This window comes from Triticum aestivum, chromosome 1D (genome assembly GCF_018294505.1).
Source record: "Triticum aestivum cultivar Chinese Spring chromosome 1D, IWGSC CS RefSeq v2.1, whole genome shotgun sequence".
Taxonomy (NCBI): Eukaryota; Viridiplantae; Streptophyta; class Magnoliopsida; order Poales; family Poaceae; genus Triticum; species Triticum aestivum.
In genome coordinates this window covers 403304550-403319592 of record NC_057796.1, presented here as the reverse complement: position 1 = coordinate 403319592, position 15043 = coordinate 403304550, and the positions used below count along the sequence as shown (strand labels likewise).

The 15043-nt window shown below is 44.8% G+C and overlaps 1 protein-coding gene across 1 annotated transcript in view; it reads right to left on the bottom strand.

Annotated features, from left to right (window-relative positions):
• Positions 1–10006: 10006 nt before the first annotated feature.
• LOC123159706 (uncharacterized) overlaps positions 10007–15043 on the bottom strand; it is a 7727-nt gene continuing 2690 nt past the window's right edge. Inside the window, exon 3 of the mRNA XM_044577525.1 lies at positions 10007–11910. Within this exon, the coding sequence (XP_044433460.1) occupies positions 11616–11910 (295 nt within the window). The 3' untranslated portion in view covers positions 10007–11615. The remainder of the gene's footprint in view (positions 11911–15043) is intronic.

The following is a 15043-nucleotide window of genomic DNA, read 5'->3' as shown; positions in this document are numbered from 1 at the left end:
CTACTCTTCCTCGCCGGAGTCCGGAGCCTTCATGATGCCGGTCGATGTGAGGTCGACAATGGATCTGTCGTGTTTGGGGAAGGCCGACACGTCCACCATGACGCATCTGTGCAGCCTGAGGTTGCAGGCCATCTGCTGAGGCGCCACAGAGTGCGACTTCACCTCACCGACGTCAGCCGTGAGAGCTGTCGCGGCCTCTGCAGATTGATCGCCGTCATACCCTTAGCGGACAGGCCACGGATGGCCTCGTCTTCGGGGTGCCAACATAGGGGTTGTGCGTGTCAAGGCGTTCGGATGACAAACGGAGCGCACCGCCGCAGCGACGACGCGCGCGCTGTGGATCCACGCGCCATTTGGGCGGAGGCGATGGATTCCCAACGGATCGAATCCGATCACTACGGGACATTCTCCTCGCGAGTGCGCTGAAGCGCAATGTGGACGACCATCTCCTCCTCGGGCCCGACTGGAATGAAGTCCTAGTTAGCAGATCGCCTGACGGAGGACACAGATGCGCTGCCTGCCATGTCGGAGAAGGCCGGAGTTCGCCAAAAATGAGCTTGGGGCGGGGGAGGGGCGGTGGGGGGAGTGGACTCACTAGGATTTTGTTTGGGAGCGGATGGAGATGAATATATGTGGAATCAGGATGGGCCAACGTGGGCCGGATCCGCGTGGTGGACATTCCCGGTCACACCCGGCCGCCCCATATCCATCCCGTATTTCGGCTAGATGTTAGGGGTGCCGGTCCGCACGGACGTTTGAGTCCGATTTAAGGCGCCCGTCTGAGTCTTTTTCTTTTACCGGTCACTCACGTCGTTTGAGGGGTGTTTGAGGTTCCTGGCCGCTCTGACTGTAGAAGATTAGGGTTTGGCAATGCAACTCTCGAGGTATTGATTGGGTGCAAGTGCATGTATATATCATGTACAAGGTGGGCCTCAACACTATACAAAGAATAAGAGGTGGGCCAATAATACAAAATACACGTGCAACCATATATTCAACACCCAGAGACTGGACCTGAACTCCTCAAGAACGGGAGTAGGCAATCTCTTAGTCATCACATCTGCGAACTGTTGTGCTGTCGGAACATGAAGAACCCGAATGCGTCAAGGGCCACCTGTTTGCGCACAAAATGAATATCAAGCTCGATGTGCTTCGTCCGGCGATGATGGACAGGGTTGGCAGAGAGGTAGATGGCGGATACGTTATCACAGTATACCACCGTAGCCTAGCAGGCGTCATGGTGCAACTCCTGTAATAGCTGTCGAAGCCAAGAACACTCGGCGATTGTGTTGGCGACTGCTCGATACTTAGCCTCCGCACCAGAGCGTGATACTGTAGGTTGTCATTTAGACGACCACGAAATGAGGGAGGAGCCGAGGTAGACGCAGTAGCCAGAGGTGGAGGCGCATGTGTCGGGATAGCCAGCCCAGTCAGCATCAGAATAAGCCACCATATCTAGAGATGAAGATGCCGTCAATGTCAATCTGAGAGCCATAGTACCTCGAATATACCGTAATATCCGCTTCACCAGGTTCCAATGGGAGTCATGCGGGGAGTGCATATGAAGGCACACCTGCTGAACTGCATACTGCAAATCTGGTCTGGTGAGTGTTAGGTACTGAAGAGCACCAACAATGGAGCGGTAGAAAGGAACATCCGACGCAGGAGAGCCATCAAGGGCAGAGAGCTTGGCCTTCATGTCGACGGGAGTAGCAACTGGTTTGCAATTGAGCATGCCAGCACGCTCAAGAAACTCATGTGCATACTTCTGTTGATGAAGGAAAAACCCATCTAGTCTCCGAATCACCTCAATGCCAAGAAAATAGTGTAGGGCACCCAGATCCTTGATAGCAAACTCATCACGCAACCGAGTGGTAATCAGCTCGAGAAGCTCAGCGGATGAGGCTGTCAGGATGATGTCGTCGACGTATAGGAGCAGGTAGGCAGTCGCAGGACCGTGATGATAAACGAACGGTGAGGCATCTGATCGAGTGACAGAGAACCAAAGCTGCTGAAGAAACCTGGCGATTGATACGTCTCCAACGTATCTATAATTTTTTATTGTTCCATGCTATTATATTATCTATTTTGGATGTTTTATATGCATTAATATGCTATTTTATATTATTTTTGGGACTAACATATTAACCTAGAGCCCAGTGTCAGCGTCTGTTTTTCCTTGTTTTTGAGTTTCGCAGAAAAGGAATGCGGAGTCCAAAGGGAATAAAACTTTCACGAGACACCCCAGAGACTTGGAGTTCAAGTCAGAAGAGCCACGAGGCGGCGACAAGGGGGGAGGGCGCGCCCCCTACCTTCCGGGGCCCTCTGTGACCCCTTGACCTAGATCTTCCTCCTATATATTCACATATATTCCCAAACCACCAGAAGTATCCATGGAAACACTTTTCCACCGCCGCAACCTTCTGTTCCCGTGAGATCCCATCTTGGGGCCTTTCCCGGCATCCTGCCGGAGGGGGTTTCGATCATGGAGGGCATCTACATCAACCCTATTGCCTTTCCGATGAAGCATGAGTAGTTTACCACAGACCTACGGGTCCATAGCTAGTAGCTAGATGCCTTCTTCTCTCTCTTTGATTCTCAATACCATGTTCTCCTCGATGTTCTTGGAGATTTATCCGATGTAATCTTCTTTTGCGGTGTGTTTGTCGAGATCCGATGAATTGTGGATTTATGATCAGTTTATCTATGAATATTATTTGAATCTTCTCTGAATTCTTTTATGCATGATTTGATATCTTTGTAATTCTCTTCGAACTATCGGTTTGCTTTGGCCAACTAGATTGGTTTTCTCAATTCCTCTCCAAATCCATCACTCAAAGAATAAACTATGCATCTTTCCCAATGTGGGTTAAAAATAAAAATGAAAGGAGACGAAGTAATTCGATGTGTTTTTTCTTGGGGCCAATTCTAACTAGATATATTTATGGAACCCAAGGGAGGATTAAGCATATGGGTAGCCCTAAAGCCCAAGTTCCAGGCCTACCAAATAGCACATCAGAACCTTTGAAATTGAAACAGGTGATTATTCTATTACTAATGTGTATTTATTTACTAAAAACCTAATGTTTATAGCACGAGGAGGGGGGAATAGCTAGTACTCCTACAAGACTATTTATCAGTGAGACAGGATGCTTTCCATCCTCTTAACATGCTCAGCACAAAATACCGATTAACGGTAGCGGCACAACCATCATCCATATTGTAATAAGATTTCAGCATGTCGAACATCCAAGATGTACGATAAAAGGGTAAAATCAAATTTTAATGTGTCTTCTTAGGCAGAATGATGTAAAAAGGCCAGAGGGCAGAACAGTGCAGTTGAAGTTAACACTACTAATATAATACTTCTTCCATCCCAAATTACTTGTCCCAGAAATGGATTCTGCGACAAGTAATTCCGGACGGAGGGAGTATATGACTGGCCAGTGGGGAAAATAAAAACTTTATGCCAATGTAGAAAATGCAGGAGGGTGATAATAATCCACAAGGTAAGCTTCCTATTAAGTGTAGAAACTATGAGCAATGAGCAGAGGTGCATGGCATTATACATTTGCAGTTAAAAAGCAACCTATTAAGTGTAGAAACTATGAGCAATGAGCAGAGGTGCATGGCATTATACATTTGCAGTTAAAAAGCAAGGCTTCTTAAGGAACATACTGGAGACTTTTCTGGACTGGCGCTATGCCGCTCTAGCCTTCTCTCCTCCTCTGCTTTCCCTCCTCCCTCTCTCCACATAATCTTGTTTTTGTTCTCTAATCTCCTACTCTTTCTCCCATCTACTTTTCTGATTACTTCGCTTTCCCTCCTGCTATTTCGTTGCCTCTCCCTCGTTTTTTCCCTTCGCTAGTTAGATGTGAATATGGACAGATCTTGTACTCGCATGGAAGATCCTGATGCTCTTCCGCAGAAGGCGGATCTGAGAAGAGATGGAGTAAATCAAGTCTCGCAGCTTTCCTCTCGGGTTGTGAGGTCAGATCCTGGGATTGAACTCAACATGCAAGCGTTGTCGATCAATGAGCCGGAGGTAGTTCATATTCAGGCTGAGCAGTACAGGCAAGAAGAGGGTCAGGATGCAGAGTTCAATATTTTGATGAAGCTTGCATCTACAGGAGGTCCTATCAGGGTTCTTTCCCTTCAGGCTGTGCAGCAATCTATGGCGCATGGAAGGATAACTATTATGGTATATCACAATTATCAAGGTACATCTTTGTGGCTCATTTTCGTTCTTTGGATGCTGTTATGTTTGTCATTACTCGTCAGCCTTGGAGCATGGGTTCAGACAATTTCTTGCTTGAATGGATGGATCCGGAGGAGCAAAATAGGAATATTCAGGACTATAAGTTTGACACTATCTACGTGACTATTCGGATTTATGGTATTTCCATGAGATTCAGAACTCAAGCTCTACTTGCAAACATCTTGCAAAGTGTTGGCCAGATCTCAGAATTTCATCCTATAAATCAGAGTATGATCTTTGCTAGGGAGAATTACATTTGGGGTACCATTAAAGATCAGGTTAGTAAAGCAGTCAGAGATAGAGTTTGGGTTAATTTTGCCAAGGATTCTGCTGGTTGGGCTTACTTATTCTATGAGAAAATTGGCAGAATCTGCACTTTTTGTGGAGTTATGTTTCATAGTGTTCAGCATTGCAAGATCAGAAATAGTGTTCTCATTTCAAGAAACAGGCTGCAAGTTTCTTTGGAAGAAATCTCACCAAATAGATTTGGGCAGTGGATGACTAATGCAGAGTTGATTCCTACTCTTTCAGGAGGAAATGTTCAGGCAGAAGCAAATTCATTCTCATCTTTCATCAATCCTCAGCTAGCAAGGTTGCAGAAGCAGTTCATAGAGGATCCCAAAGGAAAAGGAAAGATGTCAGAAGAGGATTCTGCTGATAAAGGAAATCAGAAGGAATTATCTTTAAGGAAAATTAATGAACAAAATAAAAGAATGGAAGGAGACAATTCTTCAAAAAATACAGAGCTCCAGATAATTCAAAAGCAGGTTGGAGTTAATACTGCTCTACCTAATTTCATTCACAGTCAGCAGCAGAGTCAAAGCGGTGATTTAATGGATACAACGGTGTTACCAGATGCAGGTAATAAGGAGACAGATGTTGGGCGAAGCAATTACGTAGGAGGGCAAGTTGAAGCCCTTCAGCATTCAGTACAGCAAAGTGGTTCTCTTGCTGACCCGGAGCAGGTAGGGGGTGCAAAACAGTCAGGCCCATTATCTCAGCAGTTGCCAGGCCCTCGGTGCACGTCTGCTGAAGAGATGCATATTCAGGGACAGAGATATGAGCCAGATTTGGACCAGCGGACTGCCCAAAATAATCCTCTTCGCCTCGCAGATATTCCTAGTCTGTGCGTTGTCCCTTCATCTCACTTTGTGCAGACTTCCCCTACCTCTGTTATTCAAATGCATTTGGAGGACAAAGTTTCCGATGCAAATGTCGCTATTTGTCCTTCCCCTTCCCCGGGCACAACTCTTTTCCCTTCTCCTACCCGCCATCCCATCCCCTCGCCTACTCGATCCAGTCCCAAACGTACATCCGCCTCGCTTTTTGGTATCCCCTCTCCTCCGGCGAAGAAGGCTGCTAGTCAATCAAGCTTACTCGGTGCTCCGCCCGACACACAAGTTTTCATTGGACAATCATATCCAGCTGGTGGTGTGGGAGCCGCCCCTGTTCTTAATGACGGTGTTGCCAGCACTGTGGTAAGGAGTTCAGTCAGAGGAGCTTTTTTGGGGGGCGCTGAGTTTCCTGGATCCACAACATCTCAGCGGAGCTACCATCGATCTAGGAATAGCAGATGGGACATTCCTCCGAACGGCGAATCTGGAAGTGTGTGTCCTAATTTCCATGGGTTACTTCGCAATCGTGCTCGTTCTTCCACTTGGAAGCGCGACAGCGGCTCAGCTCAACTGGACAGTAGCAATAATGGGTGCACAAGCCGATGCAAAAATTTGGGGAGCATGACTTTTGAAGCCAGCACTGAACAGGGCGGATCAGTTATGGCATTTCGTCAGCACGAAGGAGGAAGCTATGATCCCTCGACCCTGAGCACACCTTCGCCGTCTGTTAGTGAGGGTACAGTTGGATCCCGTCAGGGGGCTTTCTCTCCTCCTGGCATTGATCGCCTCCATCACAAGGGTCTGCATGTTCATGGTAGCATTTGTAGCCCTATAGCTCAAGTCACAATGGAAAATCAAGATGACTCTAGTACACTGGATATCAACAAGAATCAGTCTGGACATAACATGGAGTTGGATGATGATGCAGATAGGAACTTAGCGCAATCCTTTTCTCGGGCAGCGGCGCATGGCCCTAACGCGCCTCGGGCGCCATGAAAGCCATAGATTGGAATTGCCGAGGTATGGGTCGGGGCCTCGGTAGCGATCGAATGTTGTTCCTGGCGAATCTGATCCGTTCTACGAAAGCTCAGGTAATATTTGTTTCGGAAATCAAATCTTCGAAGGTTCATTCGGTTGATCTTCTGAATAGGTTTGATGTAGCTAACAGTTTTGTTGTTCCTTCTAGAGGTGCTTCAGGAGGGCTCTGGCTTATGTGGAATGATGATCTTAAAGTCTCTGTTCATAGTTCCTCCTTTCACTTTATCCTAGCCAATGTAGTTCATCTAGCCTCGGGGGTTCACTTTTGTTTGATATGTATATATGGTGATCCTTATCATAGGCAGACTAGTGCCATTTGGAATCAGGTTTCCACTTTTGTGTATGATAACCTCGGAAAACCCATGATCTGTATGGGAGACCTTAATGATATTTTGTATGATACGGATGGCTGTAATGGTAGTGTAAATTATTTTCGTATGTCTGCTTTTCGTTCTATTGTCAAAAACTGTGGTTTCTTTGACATCGGTTTTAGTGGTCGTGCTTACACTTGGCGCAATAGGCAGCACACTGTTAATCCTATTTACAGACGTTTGGATCGTTGTCTTGTTAATGCTGTTTGGTGTGCTCATTACCCCAATACTAAGGTGTTTAATTTACCTATCATCGTTAGTGACCATGCTCCCATACTTATTCTACTGATGGTAGTTTTGTTAAACCTAAGCAGACTTTCAAATTTGAAAATTGGTGGTTAATGGAGAAGGATTTCAGTAGTTTTGCTAAGTCTGCTTGGAACAATGCTAGAGCAGGCTCTTTTGTTGCAAAAACCCCTTCTTTGGCAGGGGCTTTGAAAACTTGGTGTAGGAAGAAGAAACCTTTTCAGCAAGAGCTTCAGGAACTAGAATCTAGTATCAAGCAGATTCAGGAGCTTCCAATCAATCAGCAAGATCATGCTTTAGAAAATTCGCTTATTCTCAGGTATGAGCAAACTCTCTCTAAACTGAATAGTTTCTATAAGCAAAGAAGTAAGAAGGGATGGGCTACTGATGGTGATCGTAATACGAATTTTTTTCATCAAGCTGTGCTTAAGAGAAGGAAAAGGAATACTATCTGCTCGGTTAAGGATGAAAATAATATTGTGCATTTTAAGCCTAGTCTCATTGCTAATACCTTTGTTAATTATTTCAGATATATCTTCTCTTCCACTCATATCAACTGTGGTAGACCTTTTCTTGCTTCTCACTTACCGGAGGGCTCTTTGGACCCTACTTATTTAATTCCGGATAAAAATGAGGTCTTGCAGATTTTGAAGGACATGAAGTTGAATGCTTCTCCAGGGCCAGATGGTTTTAATGTCGAGTTTTATTTGGCTACTTGGGATTGGATAGGACACGATGTCACTCAATTGGTAGTCAATTTTTATAGAACAGGTATATTGCCCTCTCATGTGAGTGATACAAACATTGCTCTCATTCCAAAAAAACTTGTTCCTCAGGTTCCTATGGATTATCGTCCCATTAGTCTTTGCAATGTTATTTATAAAATCATTGCCAAATCTTTAGCTAATCGTCTTAAGCCTCACCTTACAGATTATATTGACCCTGCTCAACAAGCTTTCATTGAAGGTAGAAGAATTAGTGACAATATCATTATTGCTCAAGAGATTTCTCACTCTTTTGCTCTTCGTTCTTGGAATCACCTTGCTTTCATGCTTAAAATTGATCTTGCTAAGGCTTTCGATCGTTTAGAATGGAGCTTCATTGTTTCAGCTCTTGCACGTAAAGGATTGCATGCTCATTTCATAAATTTGATTTATGAGTGCACTTCTTCTCCTACTTTTTCTATGGTCATTAATGGTAGGCCTTCTCATAAATTCAAAAGTTCTAGGGGTATTCGTCAAGGTTGTCCTATGTCCCCTTATTTGTTTGTTATTGCCATTAATGAATTATCTCTTGCTCTTAACGAAGCTTTAGCTGCTCATAGTCTTCAGGGTATTTTGCTTGGACCAAATTGCCCCCCGATTCACTCTCTTTTGTTTGCAGATGATTTGTTGGTATGTGGTCAAGCTACTATTCAGGAAGCTAATGCTATGGCCAACATTATCAATCATTTTTGTTCCGTGTCAGGTCAAACTCCAAATTGGGCCAAGTCTGCTATTATGTTTAGTGCTCATGTTAGTCAGGCTGTTATTCAAGATATTAAGCAGATTTTTCCTGTTTCTAACATGGATGCTAATTTTTCTCATCTTGGTCATCCTCTTATTCTTCCTGATAATAATAGATCTGCGGCCTACTATTTTGTTTTGGATAAATTCATGAATAAGATTCCTGCTTATAAGGCCAACTTGCTCTCTCATGCAGCCAGGTTTGAATTGATAAATCAGTTTTTTCTGCTATTCCTGTTTACTATATGGCTAATATTTTATTTCCTAAGAAGTTTATAGCCAAACTCACTGCTATTATTAGGAACTTTTGGTGGACAGGTATTAGAGAGCATAATTCGAGCAAAAGCTTGTGTCTTAGGGCTTGGAAGGATATTTGTAATTCTAAAAAAGAGGGTGGCCTTGGTATTAGGAACTTACAAGCCATTAATGAAGGCCAGATGCTTGCAGCTGCTTGGCGTATAGCGAAAGATTCTTCTTCCCATCTCCATCTTGTTCTTAAGTCCAAATACTTCCATGATTCTTCCATCTGGACTGCTAGCCCTTCCAATCCAAAATCAGCTTTTTGGTCCTCCATTCTCAAAATGCTGCCCAAACTCAAAGCTCATTCTTTTTATCAGATTACTCAAGGTAATATTTCTATATGGAGCACCCCTTGGTGCTCGCGTTGGAATGCTATTTATGATCATCTTATTATTCAACCTTCAGGATATAGTTACCCTTCTCTTGTTAAAGATCTTTGGGTTCCTGATAGGAAAGAATGGAATTCTACCCTTATTTACTCTCTTTTCCAACAACCTCTTGCTTCTACTATTATGCAGACTGATATTATTCAAGAGGACAGTCCGGATATTCTGTGTTGGGACCTTACCCCTAATGGTATTTGTACTTCTAAATCTACTCATAAGCTGTGTTTGCAGGATATTCATGCCAATCCTAGATTTGCACCTTCTCAGGTTTCTTTGCAGGTCAAGAATCTTCTAAATGAGGTCTGGAAACAAAAGATGATGATTCCCAGGGTACAAAGTTTTGCTTGGAGGCTTCTTACAAAAGCTCTTCCCACAGGTTTGAGAGCTGGCCGCTTCTCCGTGCACATATCTCAACTTTGTAGCAGATGCGGTCAGCTTGAGGATGAGATGCATTTATTTTTTCTTTGTGATTTTGCTAGAGCTGCTTGGTTTCTGAATCCTTGGTGCATTAGAATGGATATTTTAGTTCAGAGTAATCCTAATATTCACAGTATTTTCCTTGCTCTGATTAATATGAATCATCCACATGCTTCTCTACCCAACATTCTCAACTTTATGTGGTGTCTTTGGAAAGCTAGGAATGATTATCTTTTTTGTAGGAAAAGAGCTCTTCCTTATCATATTAACACTGCTGCTATAGCCCTGTGTAATGAACTCGGTGATTTTATACATATTTCTTCTCAGCTCAAATCCAATGAGATGGTCGGTGCTTTACCTCTTACTAATCAGATTCCTATGCAGGGGAAAACGATTAAGTCTGATCTTCTAGTTACAGGACCAAGAGTATACTCTGATGCAGCATTTAGATGCAAAAAAATTCCAGGCTTGACTCAAGGATCTGTTGCTACTGGAATTGGAATTTACCTCTCTTTACCACAAGACCAATTGGAGGTCAATGTGCAGATCCAAGCTTCTACTGTTATCACAGATACACCTTTACAAGGTGAAGCTTTGGCGCTTCTTTTGGCGGCTCGAGTGGCCAAACAGCTATGCATTTCTCAGCCCACTTTCCTCACTGACAATCTGTCTTTGGCGTCATGGGCAGCTAGCAGAAAGATTAAGGAATCTACTACTCCTTGGACTATAAGGAAAATTCTGGCTGATTTCTTCTGCTACTCCTCAGATCTTCAGTCCCAGGTGTTTCACATCTCTAGGGAGATCAATGGTATTGCACACAATGTAGCTCACCAGGTTCTAACATCAGTGGTAGAACCTGATATATGTTGTTTCGCTTCAGCTCATCGGAATATGACTTGCCCTGTAGTTTCTCTTCTCTCTACTTTTCAATTTCAGGGCTTTGTAATTCATGCTGTACGTTGTTTCTGAGCTGAAATAAGAAAGTTTGGCGCCTAGTGCGCCTTTTGTTGTTAAAAAAAAAGGAACATACTGTCAAATAAAAGTGTCCAATGGCATTATTTATATATGGATAAAGTGAAGGCGATGGGCGCATCAGAGAACCCAGGGGAACTGCAGATCCTGAAGGCCTGCTCCGATTGGCAGGAGACAACAATCTCCGGAGTCTTCCCCTCGAGTACACACCTCCCAGTTCGATAGGTAACCAAGTTCAGATATAACTTCCTTGGATAAGTTTCGTCAGTCTTTGTATCGTAAGACATGTAGCGTCCGCTGTCCTTCTGCCAAGACAACAGAGCGAAGTGTTCCCTGTCCAGGTGAACGTAGCGCGCGCCCCTTGCGTTAATTTCTTCATGCTCCTCGTTTCTCACCGGGATGACAGTGGTGGACAACTCAATAGCACCACCCTTGCCAGATGTTGAGACTCGGATGCAGTAAGCTTTGATGGGGCCGTACTTGTGAGAAGGCGCAAGGAAGATGCCGCCGCCGTGCGGGGCGGCGGCGCCAACAAACGGCAGTTGCTCGCCCTCGACCTGATGCCACTCTCCTGAGCTGGTGTCAAATGCATAAGTAAAGTTGTACGGGCGACTGACCGATATCAAAATGTAAGGCTCGACCACCACGGAGGACGCGACACTTATCATGGGCGGCCTGCGGAAGTCCGTCGGGGTGAGCTTGCAAGGGAAGCAGAGCGGGTACGGCAATGGCATCCAGGTGCACGTGTCCGCCAGGCTGAGCACCCCCTCCGCAGTCTCGATGACGTCCGGCTTGGAGAGATCGAGGACCTCAAACAATGGCACGAAGTTGGGCTCTTGAACGTGGTCAGGGGTTGATGTGAGGGCATAGATCATGTCCCCGACGACCGCCACCACAGGGCTCCACTTCCTGGCCACCAGGTTTGGCCCGCGGATCATTCTCCCACTCTTGGTGTCAAAGATGATGGTGCTGCCAGGATTGCCCCCGATGCCGACTATCCACCCTGACTACAAGGAGACGAAGGTCTCGCCGTTCATGTTAGTTTCCAGATTACGGGCTCGGTGCAGGGTTACCCGGCCAGCAGGCTCCGCTCCCGGCAGCAAAGAAGGGTCGTCGGAATTGGAGAGGGCAATTTCCACCTTGTACAGGGGAGCCTTGGTTTGAGAAACAGACCAGTCCCGACAGCATACCGCAAGGTACACGGACAGATTCCGGCCCTCACCCCCAGTGCCGCCGATCCCCTTTTGGTTCAGTATCTGGGTTGTTTCCTCTTGCAATAACTCAATATGTTGTTCACTGTCCCTGCATCATCATAAAAAGTCAAAAGTGAATAGATGATAGCTATTAAGCCCCGTACAGAGGAGCTTGCAAGACATGCTAGTAGTTCATGCACACTGCTAATGAGTTCTAAAATACAGGTTTGACGGTATTATAACAATGGCAATGGCTCTGCACTTCTTCAGTATCATAATAAGCATCAAAAGATTGAAGAGAACGCTCACTCGATGAGGTACATGATGAGCATAACTAGGCAACCAAATTTATCACAGCCGTTCTTGACTAGTAAACAAGGGTTATCCAATTGGTGTTTCAGAAAATCATCGCAAATGTGATGTTTATCTGCAGCTGCTAGGGACCGATGCGGCTTTTGAACAATATGTTTATTACTCTAATTTTTAAGCCTTTGTTGTTTTCTGCTAAACAATATAGCTGTTAATTTAGAAATATGCCATCCCAGTGCTATAATAACTATAGTCCAATGCAATTGCCACATAATTAAACATGAACAGTAGGAATAAAAGGCAGGAACCGTGATCAGGATAAAGGCACAACACTCTGAAACATGACAATATTTAAATATGTAGATTAAGCTACTTGCGTACTACTCCCTCCGTTCCAAAATAAATGACTCAACTTTGTACCAACTTTAGTACAAAGTTAGTATAAAATTGGGTCATCTATTTTGGAACGGAGGGAGTATAAGAATATTGCTGTGTGAATTTAGACATATACTATCATCCCGACACTAGAACCAAGCTGTAGCGCAGCTCACAGACTGTCAAACCTGAACCTTAACAGTGGAAATGCAGAGCAGTAATTTCTACGAGATTCAGCAGAAAAGTGGACCAGAATGATATGCTACCGGTGCCATCCTCGAGCTCAGCACTGACAGGACTAGAACCAACCAAGTCGCTTCTCCGTGCAGTCTCCTCCACACGACGACAGGCTAGGAGGCAGCGTCCAAAATGCTGCGTTAAGGGGAGGCGAATCAGGTCCGAGCAGCACGACAGTGGTCGCTGCGCCGACAATAACGGGGTGCCCACACCACCGCGCTGTTCCATCCGGTCCGCGCTGCTTGCCCAGAGCGCTGGCCTCCTTGCCGTGCCATGGTCTGTTCCGCCCCCGCCGCCCCTTCTCTGCCTGGTGCTTGCTGCTCCCGCTGGACCGCACTGCTGCTATGCCTCTGGCTTTTGGTCGAGCACCTAGTGTGCATACGCGCCGGACCTCGCCTATGAATGTCTGACGGAAACTGGGCTCAATGGTCAGAGAAGCGCTCCCCATGAAACCCTCGAGCTGGAAGCGGAGGACGGAAGCGTAGCTCTCGGCCTGGTCGACCTCCGCGAAGTGGCGGCTCCAGCGGATCCAGTCCCAGCTGGATGGGGACGCCGCCGCCACGGAGAAATAGGATCATGTGGTGCAGCAGAAGACCGCGGATGGCGGGAACGTGCGCGGCGGATGATCGCGGGCAGCGGCGGGAGACCGTGAGGTGCGGCCGCCGGCGTGGGCGCGTGGCGCACGCGGCTGGCATGGGGAAGTCGGGGTGGGGGCACGGGTGGCAGGCGCTAGAGAGAGTATTTTGTTGAAAACACCCTCGTAGAAAAACTCCCTCGCAGAAACCCCCGACGAACCCAAAGTGTATACTGCTAATAATTTTATTTACATCAAAGTATTTTTTATTGCAAGATGATCGCCGTAATATCTTTTACAAGAGTATCAACATCTCTAAAGGTGGATCTTCCATCCACCCCGCACACACCTTAGTTCTAGCTAGTTTTGCTAAAATATGGGCAGTACAATTAGCCTATCTAGAAGCATACTCAAAAGTGTATACTACTATGAGTTTATGATATTAATCGTGCAATTTCGCGCGTAAAAAAAAAGCTTGCAATTTTGAGTTTATGGATTAGTGAGGCATTTTGTTCTATTTATAAACAAGGAGAAGAAACAGTTTATCGTCAGGTTAAGGTCATTTGATAAAATCGGAGAAGAGACAATATAATTATTTCTTTTATCAAAATGAGCATTTGATTAATTTTCAAAGTGGTTGCTTTCTCTGTATCTGAAACTATTATTTGTAGTTTTTCGCAACAAAAAAACTCATATTATCTGTAGTGCACTCTAAACAGACAATAGTTGCAGCAACCATGTATGTTGTGGTTGCTTAAAGCTGTGATGACTTGACAGTGGCCAAGTTTTGAAAGAACCACCTGCCAATTGCCATATGAAATTTTTAGTGCCAAATGGCTGGCATGCAACCCTAAGATTGACTGATTTACTCATTCCTCCAAGTAAATGAACTCGCCATTTGTAAGACAGGGAAGATAAAATTATAATTCTTCAGAAAAAGTGAACATTTGCTGGATTTTCCAACATAACGTGCAAAAAAGAGTGGTTTATTGCTCTATCTTGAAGTACTACCTCCTTTCCAAAATAGTTGAAATTCTGGAAGTTAAATTTATTTAAGTTTAACCAAGTCTATAAGAAAATATATTCCCATGAGACTTTTTATAAAATATATTCTCATGAGATGTTTTATGATATATATTTTTGTACTTACCACATTTTCTATTGAGTTGGTCAAAGTTAAACAAGTTAACTTAGGACGGATCTATAGCTTCAATTTTTTTTAAACGGATGGAGTACCAATTATGGAATAATACCAAAACACGGTTGTTGCAGCAACCCTACAATCATGGTGTCATAATATGTGACTTCTAAAAATGTGGTCCAACTTGGGACGAAAGACTGCCATATGAAGGTTTATAGTAGCAGATAGCATGCAAATCAAGAAACACGAGATTGTCTAGTTTATTCATTTCTCAGAGTAATTGAATTCAAAATCATACACTTTTCAGACGTGACCCTAGCAGATTTAGGAAAGTCGTGCACGTAACTAGTGGTATGCATAATTTGTATATCTATGTTGGGACCCTCTATCCATCAAGTACCTGAAATTTCTTTTGCCATCGGTCACTTTTATCAGCAGCCACTAGATCCTGATCCAATGGTTCAAAAAGATCGGTCTATTATTGTTCATCTTCTTTCCCCTTCTTTCTTCTTCCTCCTGAACGCCCCAAGAATACCTCGTCCTAACCACTGGCCTCTCCACCACCCGTGGCCGGAGGGCGCTATAACACACCGCCTCGCCACCCCG